Genomic DNA, 18,186 nt, shown 5'->3' on the forward strand with positions numbered 1-18,186 from the left:
TGGATGAAGATAGTCCTTAGTGATTAAGAATGTAATCAATTAAGTAATTAAGATGTCCTTAGTAATTAATTTGGGTATTTATAATAGTCAAAATGACTTAGTCCCTCAAAATTGTTCTTAAAACAATATCATTGTTACTGTATACAATGTTCTCTTGACTCTGCTGATTTCATTAGTCTTAGGAACAGAGTACTTTTTGATATACTAGAACTTATGGAAGAGGTAGAAAGAAAGGGCTGAATTGTTTACATCTTTAAGGTGTTCCGAACACTTTTCATATACTGTAATGCCATTATCAACAAAAATACAGGAGAACTTAGCAAGACTGATAAACAACTCACCATCCGAGCTACAAGTGTTACTAATAGGTGTCCCTCCTGATTCATTGCCCATAGTGCTTTGAGATACAGAACATATTTCAAAAATATTTGTCTAGCTGATCAGGTCATCATTAATTAGAAAAGGGGGCCAAAGTATGATCCTGATAGGTGGCAATGAGTTTGCTCTCGCTGATGACATGAGAGAGGAAAATTTCCAAAAGCTGGAGTTGCATGAAGGTGCTTGGGACACAGCTGCTATTTCTGCTTTCTCTTGCATATCTAACCATATTTCTCATTTAATTGACCTGATTCCCAATAAAGAATTCTATTATTGGACCGAACAAATGATCTCAGGAGCATAGAAAACATAAAATATGTGCACTTACATTTCTGCCCTATTTGATTTGTGCATATTATTTTATGTCCACTAATGTTTTCCCCCTCTACATGTAGTTTATATAAACAATTGAAAATGAAATAATTCACTATTTCTTTTAAAAGTTTTTCATCCATCTGTGGATCAGGGAAGGAGTTAGAGGAAGGTCCTGGTTAAAGGGCATTCATGGAGTAGGGGAATTCAAGCAAGATCTGTGGTTTAGATAGTTTAAAGCTGGAAGAGACCTTAGGGTCTGTCCAGCCAATTCTCTCATTTTACAGATGAAGAAAGTGAGACCCAGAAGATGAAGTGACTTGCCCCATATTACAGGGATTTGGACCCAGATCCTCTGGGTCTAAACCACCATGCTTTCCATTACTCCATTCTGCCATGAGAAGCAAAAAAGAATCTGGAGAGAGGAATAGCCATGAATCCAGGGCAATGCGGAGAAGGCAGTGAGGCAGAGTCAAGAGGATTCTAATTCCTTGTCTAACAAGGAATTAGGAGAACTGAATTCTAGCCCATCTCTGCTGCTAATTAGCTGTGTGCTAAGTCACTTCTCTCCTAAATCTATACAAATAAGGATAATGATGCCTGACCTGCCTGTCTCAAAATGTTGTTGTAAATATCTCCTAGAAAAAAAAATAAAGGATGCTTTATAAACTGTAAGGAATTATATGTATGGAGGTTATTATTATTATTATGGGGAAGGGGAAGAGAGAGGCTGGAGAGTGGGAGACCTATAAACCAGAACAGGACTTAGTCAGGGCTGCAGACATTTTCAAACAGAGAACAGAATGAGGTCAGGTCTAGAAGAGGGAAGAGACCTGTCCTTGGGTTTATAATGTAGGGAAGATAAATAAATAAAAATTATTCCATTGAAAGATGTCCATATTTGGAAAAATGAGATAGGAGAGAATTAGACTCCTGGAAGTGTGTGGGATTTGGAGTCAGAAGAAGTGCGTTAGAATCTTGGCTCTGCTTCTTCTTCCCTGGGGACAGGACTGGATGACCTTTGGGGCCCCTTTTGGTCTTCATCCCATGATCTCTGATCCATGACATGCTGGGGTAAATCATTTATACTCTGCAGGCCTCAGTTGCTTTATCTGTAAAATCCAAGGAGTTGGACTAGATGAATGACCAGGTTCTTTCTAGTATTAAATTCTAGCACAAGCTGCATAAGGATCTCAGAGAGCCCTTTCAGCTCTGACATTCTGTGGTCTGTGCTCTATAAACCTGACCTTCTGTTTCCTTGTTTAATCAATCAGCAAACATTGATAAGTACCTCCTGTTATGGGCACTATGATAAGTGTTGGGAATGCAAATGCTAAAAGTGGAACCAATCCCTCTTCTCAAGAAATTTCCAGTGTACCTGGGAGACAACAAGCATAGACATACACAAATATATGCCTATATACGCACACTTGTACAAGTGTGTATACATATTTATATGCAAGTACATATGTGTGTGAGTGTTTATGTGTATTTCTTCTTGTTCAGCCATTTTCAATCACATCCGTCTCTTTGTGACCCCATTTGGGGTTTTCTTGGCAGAGATACTGGCATGGTTGGCCATTTCCTTCATATGTGTGTATGTATGCCATTCCCTTCTCACGTGTGTGTGTGTATATACTTGTCTCCCAGTTTGAAAATATATATATGTACACACAGACACACATATATATGTGTCTATATATACAGAATAAATATACAGATAATTTTTGTTGCACAGTCATTTTTCAGTCATGTTTGACTCTTTGTGAGCCTCTTTGGGATTTTCTTGACGAGATAAAGATACTAGAGTGGTTTGCCATTTCCTTCTCCAGCTCATTTTACAAATGAGGAAACTGAGGCAAACAGGGTTAGGTGACTTGCCCAGGGTCACACAGCTAGCAAGTGTCTGAGGCTTGATTTGAACTCAGGAAGAGGAGTCTTCCTGATTCCAGACCCAGCATTCCATCTATTTTACCACTTAGATAAATATTAAGTAATTAAATACAAGGGAGGGAAAGAGGAAAGGAGGAAGGAAAGAAGGGAATAAGCATTTATTAAGTACGTGCTGTATGCCAGGTCCTGAGCTAAGCACTTTACAATTATTATCTCACTTGATCTCCCAACAACCCTGAGAAGGAGTTACTATCATTGTCTCCATTTTACAGTTGAGGAAACTGAGGCCAACAGCAATTAAACAACTTTCCCAAGGTCACACAGGATTGAACTCAGGTCTTTCTGCCTCTAGGCCTAGCACTTTATCCAAGTTAACAAGTAGCTTCTAGACCTAGCTTTAGGCACTTACTCAGAGTCACTATGCTAGCATGTATCAGAGGCAGGGCTTGACCCCAAGTCTTCCTGAATCCAAGATAAGTCTGGATTAATTGTTCTGGGGTTTTTTCTCTAAAAAATATCATTTGTTGCTGGGAGGACCAGGAGGCAAGGTGGGTGTGAGGAGAATATTCAGAGGTCAAGTCACTGGCTGGGGAGAATGCCCAGAAAAGGGAAAAGAAATAAAACTATTGAAGGCTACTTTCTTGGAGAACAGACATTTCCTCCCTTCCTTTCTGATGAGGAAGAACAATGCTTACCATCAGGCAAAGATACAGAAATCAAGGATTCTGTGTCCCAGCCCACCCAATGGGCTCAGGCCATGGAAGAGCTCAAAAAGAATTTTGAAAATCAAGTTAGAGAGGTGGAGGAAAAACTGGGAAGAGAAATGAGAGGGATGAAAGAGAAGCATGAAAAGCAGATCAGCTCCCTGCTAAAGGAGAACCAAAAAAATGTTGAAGAAATTAACACTTGAAAACTAGCCTAACTCAATTGGCAAAAGAGGTTCAAAAAGCCAATGAGGAGAAGAATGCTTTCAAAAGCAGAATTAGCCAAATGGAAAAGGAGATTCAAAAGCTCACTGAAGAAAATAGTTCTTTCAAAACTAGAATGGCACAGATGGATGCTAAGGACTTTGTGAGAAAGACAGATATCACAGAACATAGCGAGAAGATTGGAAAAATGGAAGATGATGTGAAATATCTTATTGGAAAAACAACTGACCTGGAAAATAGATTCAGGAGAGACAATGTAAAAATTCTGGGACTACCTGAAAACCATGATCAAAAGAAGAGCCTAGACATCATCTTCCATGAAATTATCAAGGAAAACTGCCCTGAGATTCTAGAACCAGAGGGCAAAATAAATATTCAAGGAATCCACAGAGCACCACATGAAAGAGATCCAAAAAGAGAAACTCCTAGGAACATTGTGGCCAAATTCCAGAATTCCCAGGTGAAAGAGAAAATATTGCAAGCAGCTAGAAAGAAACAATTCAAATATTGTGGAAATACAATCAGGATAACACAAGATCTAGCACCCTCTACATTAAGGGATCAAAGGGAATGGAATAGGATATTCCAGAAGTCAAAGGAACTAGGACTAAAACCAAGAATCACCTACCCAGCAAAACTGAGTATTATACTTCAGGAGAAAAAATGGTCTTTCAATGAAATAGAGGATTTTCAAATTTTCTTGATGAAAAGACCAGAGCTGAAAAGAAAATTTGACTTTCAAACACAAGAATGAAGAGAACCATGAAAAGGTGAACAGCGAAGAGAAGTCATAAGGGACTTACTAAAGTTGAACTGGTTACATTCCTATATGAAAAGACAATATTTGTAACTCTTGAAACATTTCAGTATCTGGGTACTGGGTGGGAGTACACACACACACATGCACACACGCACACATACATAGAGACAGAGTGCACAGAGTGAATTGAAGAGGATGGGATCATATCTTAAAAAAAAATGAAATCAAGCAGTGAGAGAGAAATATTGGGAGGAGAAAGGGAGAAATTGAATGGGGCAAATTATCTCTCATAAAAGAGGCAAGCAAAAGACTTATTAGTGGAGGGATAAAGAGGGGAGGCGAGAGAAAAACATGAGGTCTACTCTCATCACATTCCACTAAAGGAAAGAATAAAATGCACACTCATTTTGATAGGAAAACCTATCTCACAATACAGGAGAGTGGGGGACAAGGGCACAAGCAGGGTGGGGGGGAGGATAGAGGGGAGGGCATGGGGAGGAGAATGCAATCCGAGGTCGACACTCATGGGGAGGGAAAGGATCATAAGAGAATAGAAGTAATGGGGGACAGGATAGGATGGAGGGAAATATAGTTAGACCTATACAACACAACTAGTATGGAAATCATTTGCAGAACTACACAGATTTGGCCTATATTGAATTGCTTGTCTTCCAAAGGGAAGGGGTGGAGAGGGAGGGAGCTAAAGAAGTTGGAACTCAAAGTGTTAGGATCAACTGTAATGTTCTTACCACTAGGAAATAAGAAATACAGGTAAAGGGGTAAAGAAAGCTATCTGGCCCTACAGGATAAAAGAGAAGACGGAGACAAGGGCAGAGAGGGAGGATAGAAGAGAGAGCAGATTGGTCACAGGGGCAATTAGAATGCTTGGGTTTGCGGGGGGGAGGGGATAAAAGGGGAGAAAATTTGTAACCCAAAATTTTGTGAAAATAAATGTTAAAAGTTAAATTAAAAAAAATATATCATTTGTTATATGGGGTAGCTCTCTGGGAGAAGGAGGAGGAAAGAAACTTGGGATAACTCTGATGATGTAAAAACCGGAAGAGACTGATAAAAGCTTATATATAAAAAGAAACTGGGGAAAAGAAAGAAATAATAGAGAATGACATCGAGGTTTTGATCTTGACATTGGTGACAACCAATTGAAAGGCATAAAAGAGAGAAGATGGAATGGAAAGACAGATTGAGAAGAGCTAAAGGCAATAGGGGGCCTCTAGATCTGCTTGAGTAGGAGAATAACATGGTCACATCAGAGCTTAAGGAAAATTATTTTGGTACCAGTATGGAGGAAGAACGGTGGTAGAGAGACTTATGGCAGGGAGACCAATCAGTAAAGGATTTCAATAATCTAGAAAGGAAGTAAGGAAGACTTAAATTATTTCTCAGAATCACTGTCTTCTAGACCAAAGAAAGCATTCTGCTCCAAGTATAAATAGGTGGCAGAGGGAGGAGACCTGATACTCAGGCTTCCATTAGATTAGTGATGTTTAACCTTTTTTTCATATATTGACCTCTGGGGAAGGCTGTCCTTTGACAGCCTGGTAAAAAATATGGACCTGTTCTCAGAATTATGTTCTTAAGTGCATACATAGGAAAACTTTTATGTTGAAAAATTATTATTATAAAGACAAATTTACGTGTCCCAGATTAGAGGTCCCATTCTAACTGCTAGCTTCAGAAGCAGATTTCCCTTTTCATAAGTGCTCATAGTCTTTCCAATCTGGGACCAGTCCTCCCCTTCTCACAACCAGAGAATGTTGTGGCCGGCAGCAACCTTAGAGGTTTTGCCCTGGTTTTCTAGATGCAGTAGGTTCCCTTAGTTTTATCATAAGTCACGGCTTCTTCATGGATGCTGCCATGTCTGTGATTTGTACCCAGGAAGCTCCTCGCTCTTAATCTGTATAGCCATCTTATCCATCTAATTATTTTGTGAATCTTGGATCCCTTTGGAAGTCTGGTCTTTGTGCTTTTAAATTGGTTGTCACCAGTGTCAAAATCCCTGGACATCACCATCTTCCATTCTCTCATCCTTTCCCTCAGTTTCTTTTTGTATATGTTTTTATTTATTAGTACCTTCTATTTTTTATATCATCACACTCCTTCCAAGTATCTCTTCCTCTCCTACTTCTAGATTACCATCCCAAATAGTAATTTTTTCAGAGAAAAAAAGTCTTCCTTCCCTTTTCAGGAAAATATCTTAAATGCATAAAGTAAAATAGCTAAGATTACAAAAGAAATCAATTATGCTGAAATGCAGTTATCCAAAGTATTTTAAACAAACTTAAACAAAGGTAGGCAGTACAGTTGATAGTGCTGGACTTGGAGTCAGGAAAAGCTGAGTTCAAATCATACCAGGGTGAGAACCTCTGAGCTAGCTGGATTTGGAGTCAGCAGACGTGGGTTAGAATTCTAGACCTGCTTCTTACTGCTCTATCATGATGGGCAAAAATCTCTTCCCTCTCTGGGCCTCAGTTTCCTTATTTAAAAAACATAAGGGTTGCTTTTCGTTCAGTCTTGTGATCCTGTGAAATCCAAGACAATTTATTTTATAGTTTATAGGGCCTTTCAGGCATTCTCACAAAAGTTAAAAACGCACAAACAAGCAAGCAAAAAACCTTGTTACTAACATGACCAAAACAATTGGCTTTTACAGTTCCTGAACTGTTTGCTTCTCCCTTGGTTGAAGGCTTAAGAGTTCTACTTGTTGAAAAATAAAAGGGTCAGACTGAGGTGATTTGCATTAACCTTCTGAGCTAGAGGTCCAGATGTTTTCCATTTGGTCCCAACTGGAAACAGCCGAGCTATTTTTATTCTGTATTCTTTGTTGACCATAGGTTTTTGGCTTGCTGCTTGGAAAGCTGTCACAGTTTTACCATCCCAGTTAAAACCTCTTCATTCAAGATCCTCTCTTTCCTTAATAAGGTCCCCAAATACTTCATTGTCTGTATTTGACAATTTTCCATAAACTAGCTATTTATAAGCTGACATAACAAAAAAAACTCCTATTTCTACATGAACAGAAATTAAACATCTGTTTGCAGAAGCCTCAGTTCCTGCCTCAAATTGCCCTTGACTTGAATAATCTTTAGACTTGAAAGAAACTCTTCTCTTTATAGTATGTTGTAGAATACAGATTAGACATTGGCATGGTAGCATAGAACAAGACTCCTGAAGTTTTCCCTTTGAATTGGAAATCAAATTGGAGATCAGAGCCCAGACCACAATTACAGTACATATCATTGCAAGACCCAGGCTGGCCCATCCCCAGGTCCCATCATTCTAGAGATAGATGACGCTAGACCTAAAAAATGATTGCAGGGACAGATAGCTAGGTGGCACAGTGGATAGAGCACTGGCCCTGGAGTCAGGAGGACCTGAGTTGAAATCCAGCCTCAGATACTTGACACTTACTAGCTGTGTCACCTTGGGCAAGTCACTTAACCCTAACTGCCTTGCCTCCTCGGAAGAAAGAAAGAAAGAAAAAGAAAGAAGGAAGGAAGGAAGGAAGGAAGGAAGGAAGGAAGGAAGGAAGGAAGGAAGGAAGGAAGGAAGGAAGGAAGGAAAGAAGGAAAGAAGGAAAGAAGGAAAGAAAGAAAGAAAGAAAGAAAGAAAGAAAGAAAGAAAGAAAGAAAGAAAGAAAGAAAGAAAGAAAGGAAGGAAGGAAGGAAGGAAGGAAGGAAGGAAGGAAGGAAGGAAGGAAGGAAGGAAGGAAGGAAGGAAGGAAGGAAGAAAGGAAGAAAGAAAGAAAGACCTCAATCTGGATTCAAGCTTGTATAGCCTGGATCTATTCGCAAGTTCTGATACTTCCATGTTCAGAGGCTATATTACCCTAACCGTAATGTAATCATTGTGGGTAGTCTTCCACAGTTGGAGATCACAAACTCTATCTGCCTCAACAGATGGTCTCTGTAAGTTTCTGTGGCCAAAATAATTCATCCCCTAGTGCCTGCTCTTCTGGTCCTGAGCCTTTATAGATTTCTGAAATAGCTCCCTAATGCTAACCATGGAATAGCTCTCCAGAAGGCCACTGTCCTTGAGTGAATTCTTCCTGACATCTCCATTTGTCTCTATATGTCTCCCAGGCCTGACTTTTTGTATTTCAAATACAAATTTCAAAGTTGTATTTCAAATTTTGTATTTGTATTTTGTATTTCATATCCAGCCTCCAAGGCTGAATTCCTTCATTTCTGTCCTGATGCCGAAACCCTACCCCTTTTCAGCAGTTTTTGGTGTATGTGCCTTCCCTCATTAGATGTAAGTTCATTGAGGGCTGGGGCTGTCTTTTCATTTGCATTTGTGTCCCCATCTGTTAGCACAGGACCTGGAGCATAGTAAGCATTTGATAAATTCTTGTTTCCTTCCTTCTAGAAATGGGGGTTTTAACCTGGGATTCATAAAGTTTATATATTTCAATTCAATTGGTCTTCTTGGTAATCCTCAATATGTTTATGCATTTTTAAAAATATGATTCTGAGAAGGGGTCCATAGGCTTCACCACGCTGCCAAAGGGGTCCATGACACGAAAAAGCATTAGAATAAAATAAACTTTCCTATGTGACATTTAAAACCCTTGGCATCAGGCCCCACCCCACCTTGTCAGGCTTAATGCACATTTCTACTGTCTCTCATGCACTCCACGTTCCAGCCAAACTGAAATATTCCGTTCTCCGTACCACCTCCTTGATTTTACAGAGGCTCTTATTCCCTTGGTAGGCAATTCGAGGTCTTATTGCCGAATCTTAAAAATCTTTAGCTTTCTTCAAAGCTCACTCAAGAGCTCATGAGATTATGAACTCCTCAAGGGCAAGCACTGATTTTTGTCTCTGTATCCCTAGCTCTTAGCTGGTGCATAACCGGTGCTTAATAAAGGCTTATTGGGTGACTGACTAGGCTTTCCTGATCTGTCTCAGTTTTTAGGGTTCCCCCACCCCATATTATTTTATATTTACTTACCTATTTACAGATTGTATTCTACAGTCTGTTCAATGTAAGTTTCTTGAGGGCAGGAGCTGGTTTTGGTTTTGTCTTTTTATTTCTATCGCCCGGCCAATGACCAGCCCATCGTCAGCAATTGTTTGATGGATGAATGAACAAAAGGATTCTGGGATGACAGATACACACTCTGCTGCTGAGCCCACTCTCAGTACCTTTCTGGTTTTGTAGAAATTTGCTGTTCAGCTGGCAGCCCTTTTTCCCCCAATTAACAAGCATGTATTTTCTGTCCATCCTATTCCTACCCTCTTCCCAAAATAAAAATAAAAATGAAACCCTTGTAACAAATATTCGTAGCTACCAAAACAAATCTCTATATTGTCTGTGTCTAAAAACGTGCCTCATTTTTCATATTTAGTTGTGTCCATGTATTCTTTAAGAACCTAAGGTCACGTCCACACCATGATGAAACTTGTCTTTGAGCTTGGAGGTAGTAACAGGCCCTTGAGGACTAAAAGTGGAGAAAGAAAGACTCAGTCAACAGTGTTTATTAAAAACTTACTATGGGCATTAAGTGTGATGGTGCGACCATGGAATCCATGAGAGCAGGAAGACTAAGGCTGATGGGTCTCCTAAACTCAATGGCCTAAGCTGTTTGGATGGCTACACTACTTGGCATTCATATGCTAAGCCCTTGGGTTTACTAAGTTGGAATCACTGTGTTGCTTAAAGAGGGACAAACTAGCCCAAATTGGAAATAGAGCAAATTAAAGAGAAGCCCTTGCCCTTGGACTGGACAAGATAGGGAGACTGAATCTTAAATTTTAAAAAAGATAAAAATAGAGAGACTAGTAGGCACAGTAAATAGAGTATCAGATATGGAGTCAAGAAGACTTATCTTCCTGAGCTTAAATCTGGCTTCAGACACTTACTAGCTGTGTGACCCTGAGCAAGTCCCTTCACCTTGTTTACCTCAGTTTCCTCATCTGTAAAATGAGCCCGAGAAGGAAATTGTAAAGTGCTTCAGTGTCTTTGATAAGAAAATCCCAAGTGGGTTTTCAGATGTGATGGAAAACAGCTGAACAACAGTCCATAGGAACACAAAGAAAAGAAAAAAGAGCCCCCATCTTACACTCTAATAGGGATGACCACATAGAAATACTAAATACATACAAAATATAGAAGGAAGGTAATTTTTAGAAGGGAAGATCCTAACCATTAGAGTGACTAAGAGGTCATGAAAACAGTCTCAAGGTATGGCAGCGACAAGATGAATCTCTTTTTGGTGGGTCTGGTGTAATGAGACCTTCTCTACTTTCTAGGCCAGAAAAGTCCCTGGATTATCTGAACTATAAAGGAGAAATGGTGGAATTCAGAATGGCCCTGCAAACTGAGTCTGTTCAGTGACCCAACTCAAGTCTGATTCCTTGCTTTTGAGCGCTATTTTTAGTCCTGAGATCTTAGGAATAAGAAGAGACAGAAAGGTAGAAAAAGACACAGAAACTGAGAGGCAAAAAGACAGAAACAGAGACAGAGAGATAAACAGACTGAATTTTTATAGGGACAAAATTTAAGGATAACAGGCATACAAGTGCTTTCTCATTTATCACAATTTTACTGTAATTCACTTTTGGCTCTACCCTTGGGAGAAAAGACTGGATAGATCACTGCCCAGAGTGGGTGGACCAAAGGCAGGTTACTCTAGGTTAAGAGTACCATAATATCAAAGTGTTTTGTCACACATAGGGGAAGTGTATATCTTTAATTAAGCTTTCTCTTACTTTAGTGAAGGTAAGGGAATTACATGTATATTTAGAGCTAGGAGGAATCTTAGAGGTGATCTGAGTTCAACCCACTCGTTTTACAGTTGGGGAAATTAATGGCTAATGACATTAAACCACTTGCCCAAGGTTATACCAGTAGTAAGGAGCAGTGGTGGCATTTGAACCCAAATCTTCTGACTCCATAACTCGTGCTCTATCCTTGTCACTGCTCCACCTCTCCTGCACCGTACTCCATCCAAAATATCACTGGGATTCAGAAAAGCAGGGCTCAAGTTTAAGAGTCAAGTGATGCCTTTTCAAAAGATTTACAGGTTCCCAAATGGGAAGCAACTGGATTGAAATCTGAGATTCTTTTGCCAGGTATTTAATCCTTGATAATGACAAAACAATGGAAAACTTAATGGACAAACTTCCAAGAACCAATATGAATCATCCTATCAGTCTGTACTTTGGCCCCCTAAAACCTATAACAGCACAAACCTCCTCTCTGGCTTGTAAAACCACCTCCAGAGACAAGGACATGTTTCATATCAATGGAAGGAAACCATAAAAACCTCTCTGCCTGTAATGCCTCTCCAATATACTATATTCTGTGAACCAATAGGTTCACAGAATTTTGGAACTGAAATGGAGCCCAGGGGCCATCTAGTCTAACCTACACCTGACAAAACATCTCTCCATATTTGACAAGTAGTCATTCAGCCTTGACTTTGAGCCACTCCTAGGATGGAGGAACTACTTATCACCTGAGGAATAGTGCTCTGTTTTGAGATAAATCTCACCATTCAGAAGTTTGTCCTAACATCATGCCTTAATTTGCCACAGTGGATAGAGTAGAGGGCCTCAAGTTAGGAAGACTCATCTTTCTGAGTTCAAATCTGGCCTCAGACACTTACTAGCTGTGTGACCATGGACAAGTCACTTAACCCTGTTTGCCTCAGTTTCCTCATCTGTAAAATGAGCTGGAGAAGGAAATGGCAAACCACTACAATACCCTTGCCAAGAAAATGCCAGATGGGGTTATGAAGAGTCAGACACAACTGAAATGACTGAACAACAACAAAAAACCTTCACTCATTGCTCCTAGTTCTAATTTCTGAAGGTGGGCAGACTGGATCTAATCATCTTCTGTATATCATGCCCCACTAAATCTTTTCTTTTTCAAGAAAAGCATCCCTAATGCCTTCAATCAATCTTTGTATGGTGTAAATTTGAAGTCATTCACCATCCTAATTGGCTTTCTTTACACAGTCTCTGGTTTACTGATGTTCTTCCTAAAATATGGCACCCAGAACTAAATGTAATACTCCGGATGAAATCTAACCAGGGTACTGTATGAAGGGAGGAAACAAGTATTTATTAAGCTTCTACTATGTGCCACACACTGTACTAATTTGATCTTCCTTTGATCTTCACAACAATTCTGGGAGGTAGGTGCTATTATCATCCCCATTTTATAGTTGAGGAAACCAAGGCAGACTGAGGCTCTATACCTCTCAACATAGCTAATGATTATGTCGGCTCTCTTGGTTGGTTGCCATCCTATACTGTTGACTCACATAGTCCACTAAAAATACCAAAATCTTTTCAAACAACCTATGGTCTAATCACAGCTTCCCCAGCTCATACTTGTGAAGCTGACTTTTTGAACCCAACTTTATGACTTTGCTTTATCCCTATTGAATTCCAACATACTCAATTCAACCCAATGTTCTAGCCTTGATCTTTTTGTATATAGGAACTAATTCAGTGGACTGATCATCTAACTGTGTAGTATGAAAAGTGGACATTCTTCATCCATTTGACCTTTTATCTGATGTTATCTTGTGGTTGCACTTTTGATGGTCATTCTCTATATGCACTATATGTATGATTGAATCAGTTTAGATAGGGTAATCAAGGGGGATTGTGAGGGCTTTCAACAAGGAAGAGGTAAGAGAACGGCTGCACTCTAGCCCAATGTTGCAATGACTATATAAAATAAAATAAAAATACAAGAGGAGAAGGAAGGAACAAAGAAATGAAGGAAAAAACTGGCCACACAGTGTTGTATGTGGTTCATTTCAGTCAGAGATTCTTGGGTGGGGAGAGAAGCACCTGAGAAAGGCAATTGAAGGTAAACCTTGCTTTTCCTTTGAGATGAAGAAATATGAGAATAGGTGAAGTGGGTTTGAGGCTAAGAATGCAGCTGGGGATCATGAACTATAGCCAGGAGCTGGTCTTGTCCTCTTCTTTACTCCAAGGAATTTGTTTTAAATCCTGAGGAAACTATCTGATTTTCCTTGAACTTTAGTTAAAACCCCATAGCAGGAAATCCCTGAAATAAACAACTTCAGACTCTATACTTAATAACTGGAGAGCTGTAGCTAATTGTGACAACAAAATTCCCATGTTTAAATACTTTACACATCAAATATTTTTGTAAAGATCTGAATAAATTACTGTAAAATATAACTATGGTTTTCAACTTCCCCTTAAAAATTAATATAATATACATAGATAACTTTATGAGTCCAAGAAAAGATAGCCACCAAAGTAGTTTGATTTGAAGGACACTTGAAAGGTTCCTTTCCCCTACATATCTCCCCAACATCCATTAAGACGGCTAAGTAAGAGACTGTGTCTCAACTCAGCTTCCTTTCATCAGAGTGAGAGAAAAAAATGCTCTGAAGCAAAAGAACATTTCATCACATTGTATTGGCCATGCATATATGTTGTGCTTATTTACCTGTGTATGTGTTATTATCCCCCAGTAGAATGTAAGGTCCTTGAGGGTAAGAACTGTTTCATCTCCATCAGTCAGTCAATAAACACTTATTAAATGCCTGCTATGCTCCAGATACTACGCTAAGCAATAGGGATACACAGAAAGATAAGGCAGTCCTTGCCTTTGCAGAACTCACAATCTCATTCCTACCCCAGTTTCTGGCATATGGTAGGCATTTAACAAACACTTGTTGGATGGATGAATGAATCACAAGGAAAATATGAGAGAAAAACTAGTGAAACAACTGAAAGAAAAATGAGTAAGCAACCAAAAAGAGGTCTCAATAAAATGAATAAATACTTTCAAGTAAAAAAAAAAAGATCTTCTTTAGAATAGAGGTATAATATTGATACAATAACAAAATTGCTGAAGTTATCATGGATCAATTGCACGACTTGGGAGTGGTCTAGAAGATCTGTAAAATTATTCAAAGAAGAAATAATGATAGGACCTAGTTCAGAAACTGAAGCTCTTAAAGGAGAATTCAAAAAGACCAAGAAGAGAATAGTTTAAAACAGATCATGGAGAATCTCTCTAAAGGAAGGACTGAGAAAGAGATGAGCAGATTTGGACTTGAAAAACACAGAGGAAAAAGAAAGACAAAATTAAAAAAAAAAACAACAGAAAAAGTGGAAGAACTCCTAAGGTCTCTAATATCAAAGCATTATCTTGAATACAGAATCCAGTGAGACAATTTGAGAATTAGTGGTTTCCCAAGAAAACACAAATAAAACCAAAAGCCTGAATATGCTACTGCATGAAGTAATGCAAGAAAATTACTTAGAAACATTGGAAGTAGAGGGCAAAGTATAATTTAATAAAATTCATACATCATGGATTGAAAGAAACCCCAAATTTAAGTAAGGCAGAAACATTATGGCCAAGCTCCAGGACTTGAAGAAAAGGATAAGAAAAGGATAAGAGTTCTAGTGCACCAGTTTTGAAAGCACAGTCCAAGGACTCCTTTTAAGGAGTTCATGACATCAAAACTATTGCTATAATAACACAAATATGTTTTAACTTCTAATACAGCAAAAATCAATATATACAACCCACAAAAACACTTGGGGGGTCCTCAATAATTTTTAAGAGTGTAGAGAGGTCCTGAGACCAAAAAACTTGAGAAAACAGCTCTAGCTAACACTATTCTATGGCTTCCTTTTAATTTTTTTGTATAATTTTTTGTCATTTGTTACATCAAAATTGTGGTTGCATCAAAATTAGTCAACTTCAAGTTATCATAGGGAAACCAAGGCACAGACAAGTTAGGTCTCTGCCAATTCCACTTTGAAAGAAAATAAAATATAATTTTAGCGACTCCTAAGTCCCTTGAGGTCAATGGTTATTTAATTTTTGCCTTTGTGATCCCAGCCTAACACAATGACTTGCATATAGTAAAGCTTGTTGAATCAAATTAAAAATAAATTATATTCTTTGTTGAATGGAGCTTAAACAGATTAGACTCAGATCCAAAGAAAACAGTTAAAGAAAGTTAAAAAAATACTCCCAGATTTGGGGGATGAAAGATAAAAGAGAAGAAAAGTCTCATTTCCTGGGATGAAAGGAAAAGTTTTCATTTCTTTCATGGGAAAATTCTCTTTTTTATTCAAAGGAAAGCCCTTTTTCCTGAGTTCAGGCCCCATATCCCCTGCAGACAGCCTCTGTATTGCTTCTAGGAGGGATGGAGGAACAAGGGAATTTTTACAGCAAATGTCACTTAAGAAAGTTGTGTGAAAAGTGAGCACTTAACACTTGGCAAAAGAAAATAAATGGAGATTGATTTTTCTCTTCAGCCAGGTGAACTTGGCCTACTGCTGAAACCTAACCAAAAGGGATTTCCTTTAGGGCCTATCTGTTCTTGGCTCAATTTCATAGAGACTGAACAATCTCTTGCAATCAAGACAACTCTTTAATTTTTACCTATCTTAGTCATTAGCTAGATCTGCATTTTTAAAACTTTTTGGTCTCAGGACCTCTCTACACTCTCAAAAATTATTGAGGACCCTCCCCCAAGTGCTTTTGTGTATGTAGCTTATATTTATTGATATTTGCTATATTAGAAATTAAGGACATATTAGTATATTATGCAAATTACATTTAGAAGTGTCATGAATCTGCACCACAATAGTTACCTATAGTTGATGAGGTACAGGCTCTGAAAACCCCCTTGAACTCTCCTTGAACCTTCCCATCTGACGTGGCATTTTCCAAAAGACTTTCAATATTGCTTTGTCCATTTGCCTCTGGCTACTTCCCATCCCTGATCCTATCAAAATACCATTAACCTAGTCTGTGTGTGTTCGTCCTTTGTTGCCAAAGAAGACCATGCCATCAGAGAAATGATGACATGACTGGCACTTGACTTTGTTTTGCATGAGGGAGGGCTGTGCAGGTCACCAACCTCAATTCTCCAGGGCCATCTGAATCCAGTGACCAGATATTCATCAGGATGACTGGAGATGACCGAGGATGAGGCAATGGGGGTTAAGTGACTTGCCCAAGGTCACACAGCTAGTGAGTGTCAAGTGTCTGAGGTGAGATTTGAACTCAGGTCCTCCTGACTCCTGCACTGGTGCTCTCTCTACTGCCCCACCTAGCGGCCCCTAGGAAGCAGAGTGGATAGAGCACTTGGCTTGAAGTCAGGAAGACTCATCTTCTTGAGTTCAAATCTGGTCTCAGACACTAGCTGTGTGATCCTGGGCAAATCATTTAACCCTGTCTGCCTTTAACCTAGTCTAACACACTCCATTGTCTGTTACCTACAGATTGCCTCCAGCTGCTTTCCACTTTTGATCCCATCAGAATCCCACTGTCTTGGTTTCGACCTCTCTTCACCCTAGTCTCATCAAAATCTTCCTTAGACTCCTTTTCAAGACACCCCTCCCAGACTACTAGACCACCCCTAGATCCCTCCCACAATCATTCTATATATAAGACCCATCCTGTTTCCATGAAGGTGCTCAAGATTCAATCTAGCCCACTTGTCAATACAATCATTACAAATGCTTAGGCTCCTTAAGAGTCTACTCAATCTGGTGGATCTTAAATAAACTTTCCTTTGGCTCAAAGAAGGTTTGAGTCAAATTCATTTGGGCAGGACCTGGCATGTTGGTATCTTGGGATCACAAGCACCCCTAAACCTCAACATATTTATATATCATCTTAAAACTTACAAAGTGCTTTCCCTACAAGGAACCAATGAGATAGATAGGCAGTGTAAGTATTTTCCCCATTTTACAAGTGAGGAAAGTGAGTCTCCAAGAAATGTCAATTGATCCCAAATACAATGCCCCACATTGCCTCCCCAGAGAGATTAAAGACGGTGCCAAAATCACACACAGCTACTAGGTGACAAAACCAGGTAAAAAAAAATATAGACAATTAAGCTAGTGAATAAACATGGAAATTATTGCCTTCAAAAGACTCTCATTTTCCTTACAGGAATCAAGAAAAATACAAAAGGATCTTCTGAAACTGGCCCTTGGTTAACCAAGCTGCATTTGGCTGATAATGGCATAGATGGAAGAGGGAAAGAAGGAGAAAGGGGTATACTGGAATTTGCTCAACTTTTAACATAGTAAGTTTAGTCAGGGGACATTAAGAAATTTCCTTATGTCTGGTTCAAGTTCATGCTCATAATTCATTGTGACCATCATCTTCAGCAGTTCTGGGTGAACATTTCCATAACCACCTCCTTATCTAAGGTGGAATCTGGGGTATCCAGTAGAAAATTATGAAGTTAGAAGAAACTCAAGCTTACATAGCCACGTGGAAACAACCCAAAGAATCTTTCAAAGCCTGCTGGGTTGTGACTGTTGAGCATTCCCTGACCTGGACTAAGGTGGTAGCTATAGAGTGCTAAGTAGAAAGGAGGGTGAGAATGGACGGGTGGTAGAATCGATAAGACTTGGCAACTGATTGAATATATGAGATAAGAGTGTAGGGAGGGTCAGGGACGACTCTGAAGTTGTAAATTGGTACAACTAAAATGGCGGTTTTTAACCTTTTTGGGGGCATGAACCCCTTCAGCAGTCTGATGATGCTTATTGATGCCTTCTCAGAATCGTGTTTTTGAATAATTGAAAGAAATTCTTGATTTGAGTTAGAAGTCAGTGAAAGCAAAGATGTAATTTTTTTCCAGCTAAACTCACATATTTCCTAAAATCTATCCAAAGACCCACCGTCAGATCATAAATACTAGGCAACTAATTGGTACCATGGATAGAGCACAAGACTTGGAATAAGGAAGACCTGAGTTCAAAACTGGCTTCAGACACTTACTAGCTTTGTAACCCTAGACAAGTCACTTAACCTCTATTTGCCTCAGTTTCTTCCTCTGTAAAGTGGGGAAAATAATAGCACCTCTGCCTCAGGGTTGTTGTGAAGATCAAATATTTGCAATGCACCAGTATA

The 18,186-nt window shown here is 39.1% G+C and overlaps 1 protein-coding gene across 5 annotated transcripts in view; it reads left to right on the forward strand.

Annotated features, from left to right (window-relative positions):
* The window catches only part of LOC140509960 (uncharacterized), a 54,312-nt gene that overhangs the window by 22,503 nt on the left and 13,623 nt on the right, over nucleotides 1-18,186 (forward strand). For all 5 annotated transcript variants that reach the window (XM_072618126.1, XM_072618125.1, XM_072618128.1 and 2 more), the window contains one exon: nucleotides 17,215-17,350. In XM_072618126.1, coding sequence (XP_072474227.1) covers nucleotides 17,215-17,350 — 136 coding nt within the window. The remainder of the gene's footprint in view (nucleotides 1-17,214; nucleotides 17,351-18,186) is intronic.

Source organism: Notamacropus eugenii, chromosome 6 (assembly GCF_028372415.1).
Source record: "Notamacropus eugenii isolate mMacEug1 chromosome 6, mMacEug1.pri_v2, whole genome shotgun sequence".
NCBI classification, from domain to species: Eukaryota; Metazoa; Chordata; class Mammalia; order Diprotodontia; family Macropodidae; genus Notamacropus; species Notamacropus eugenii.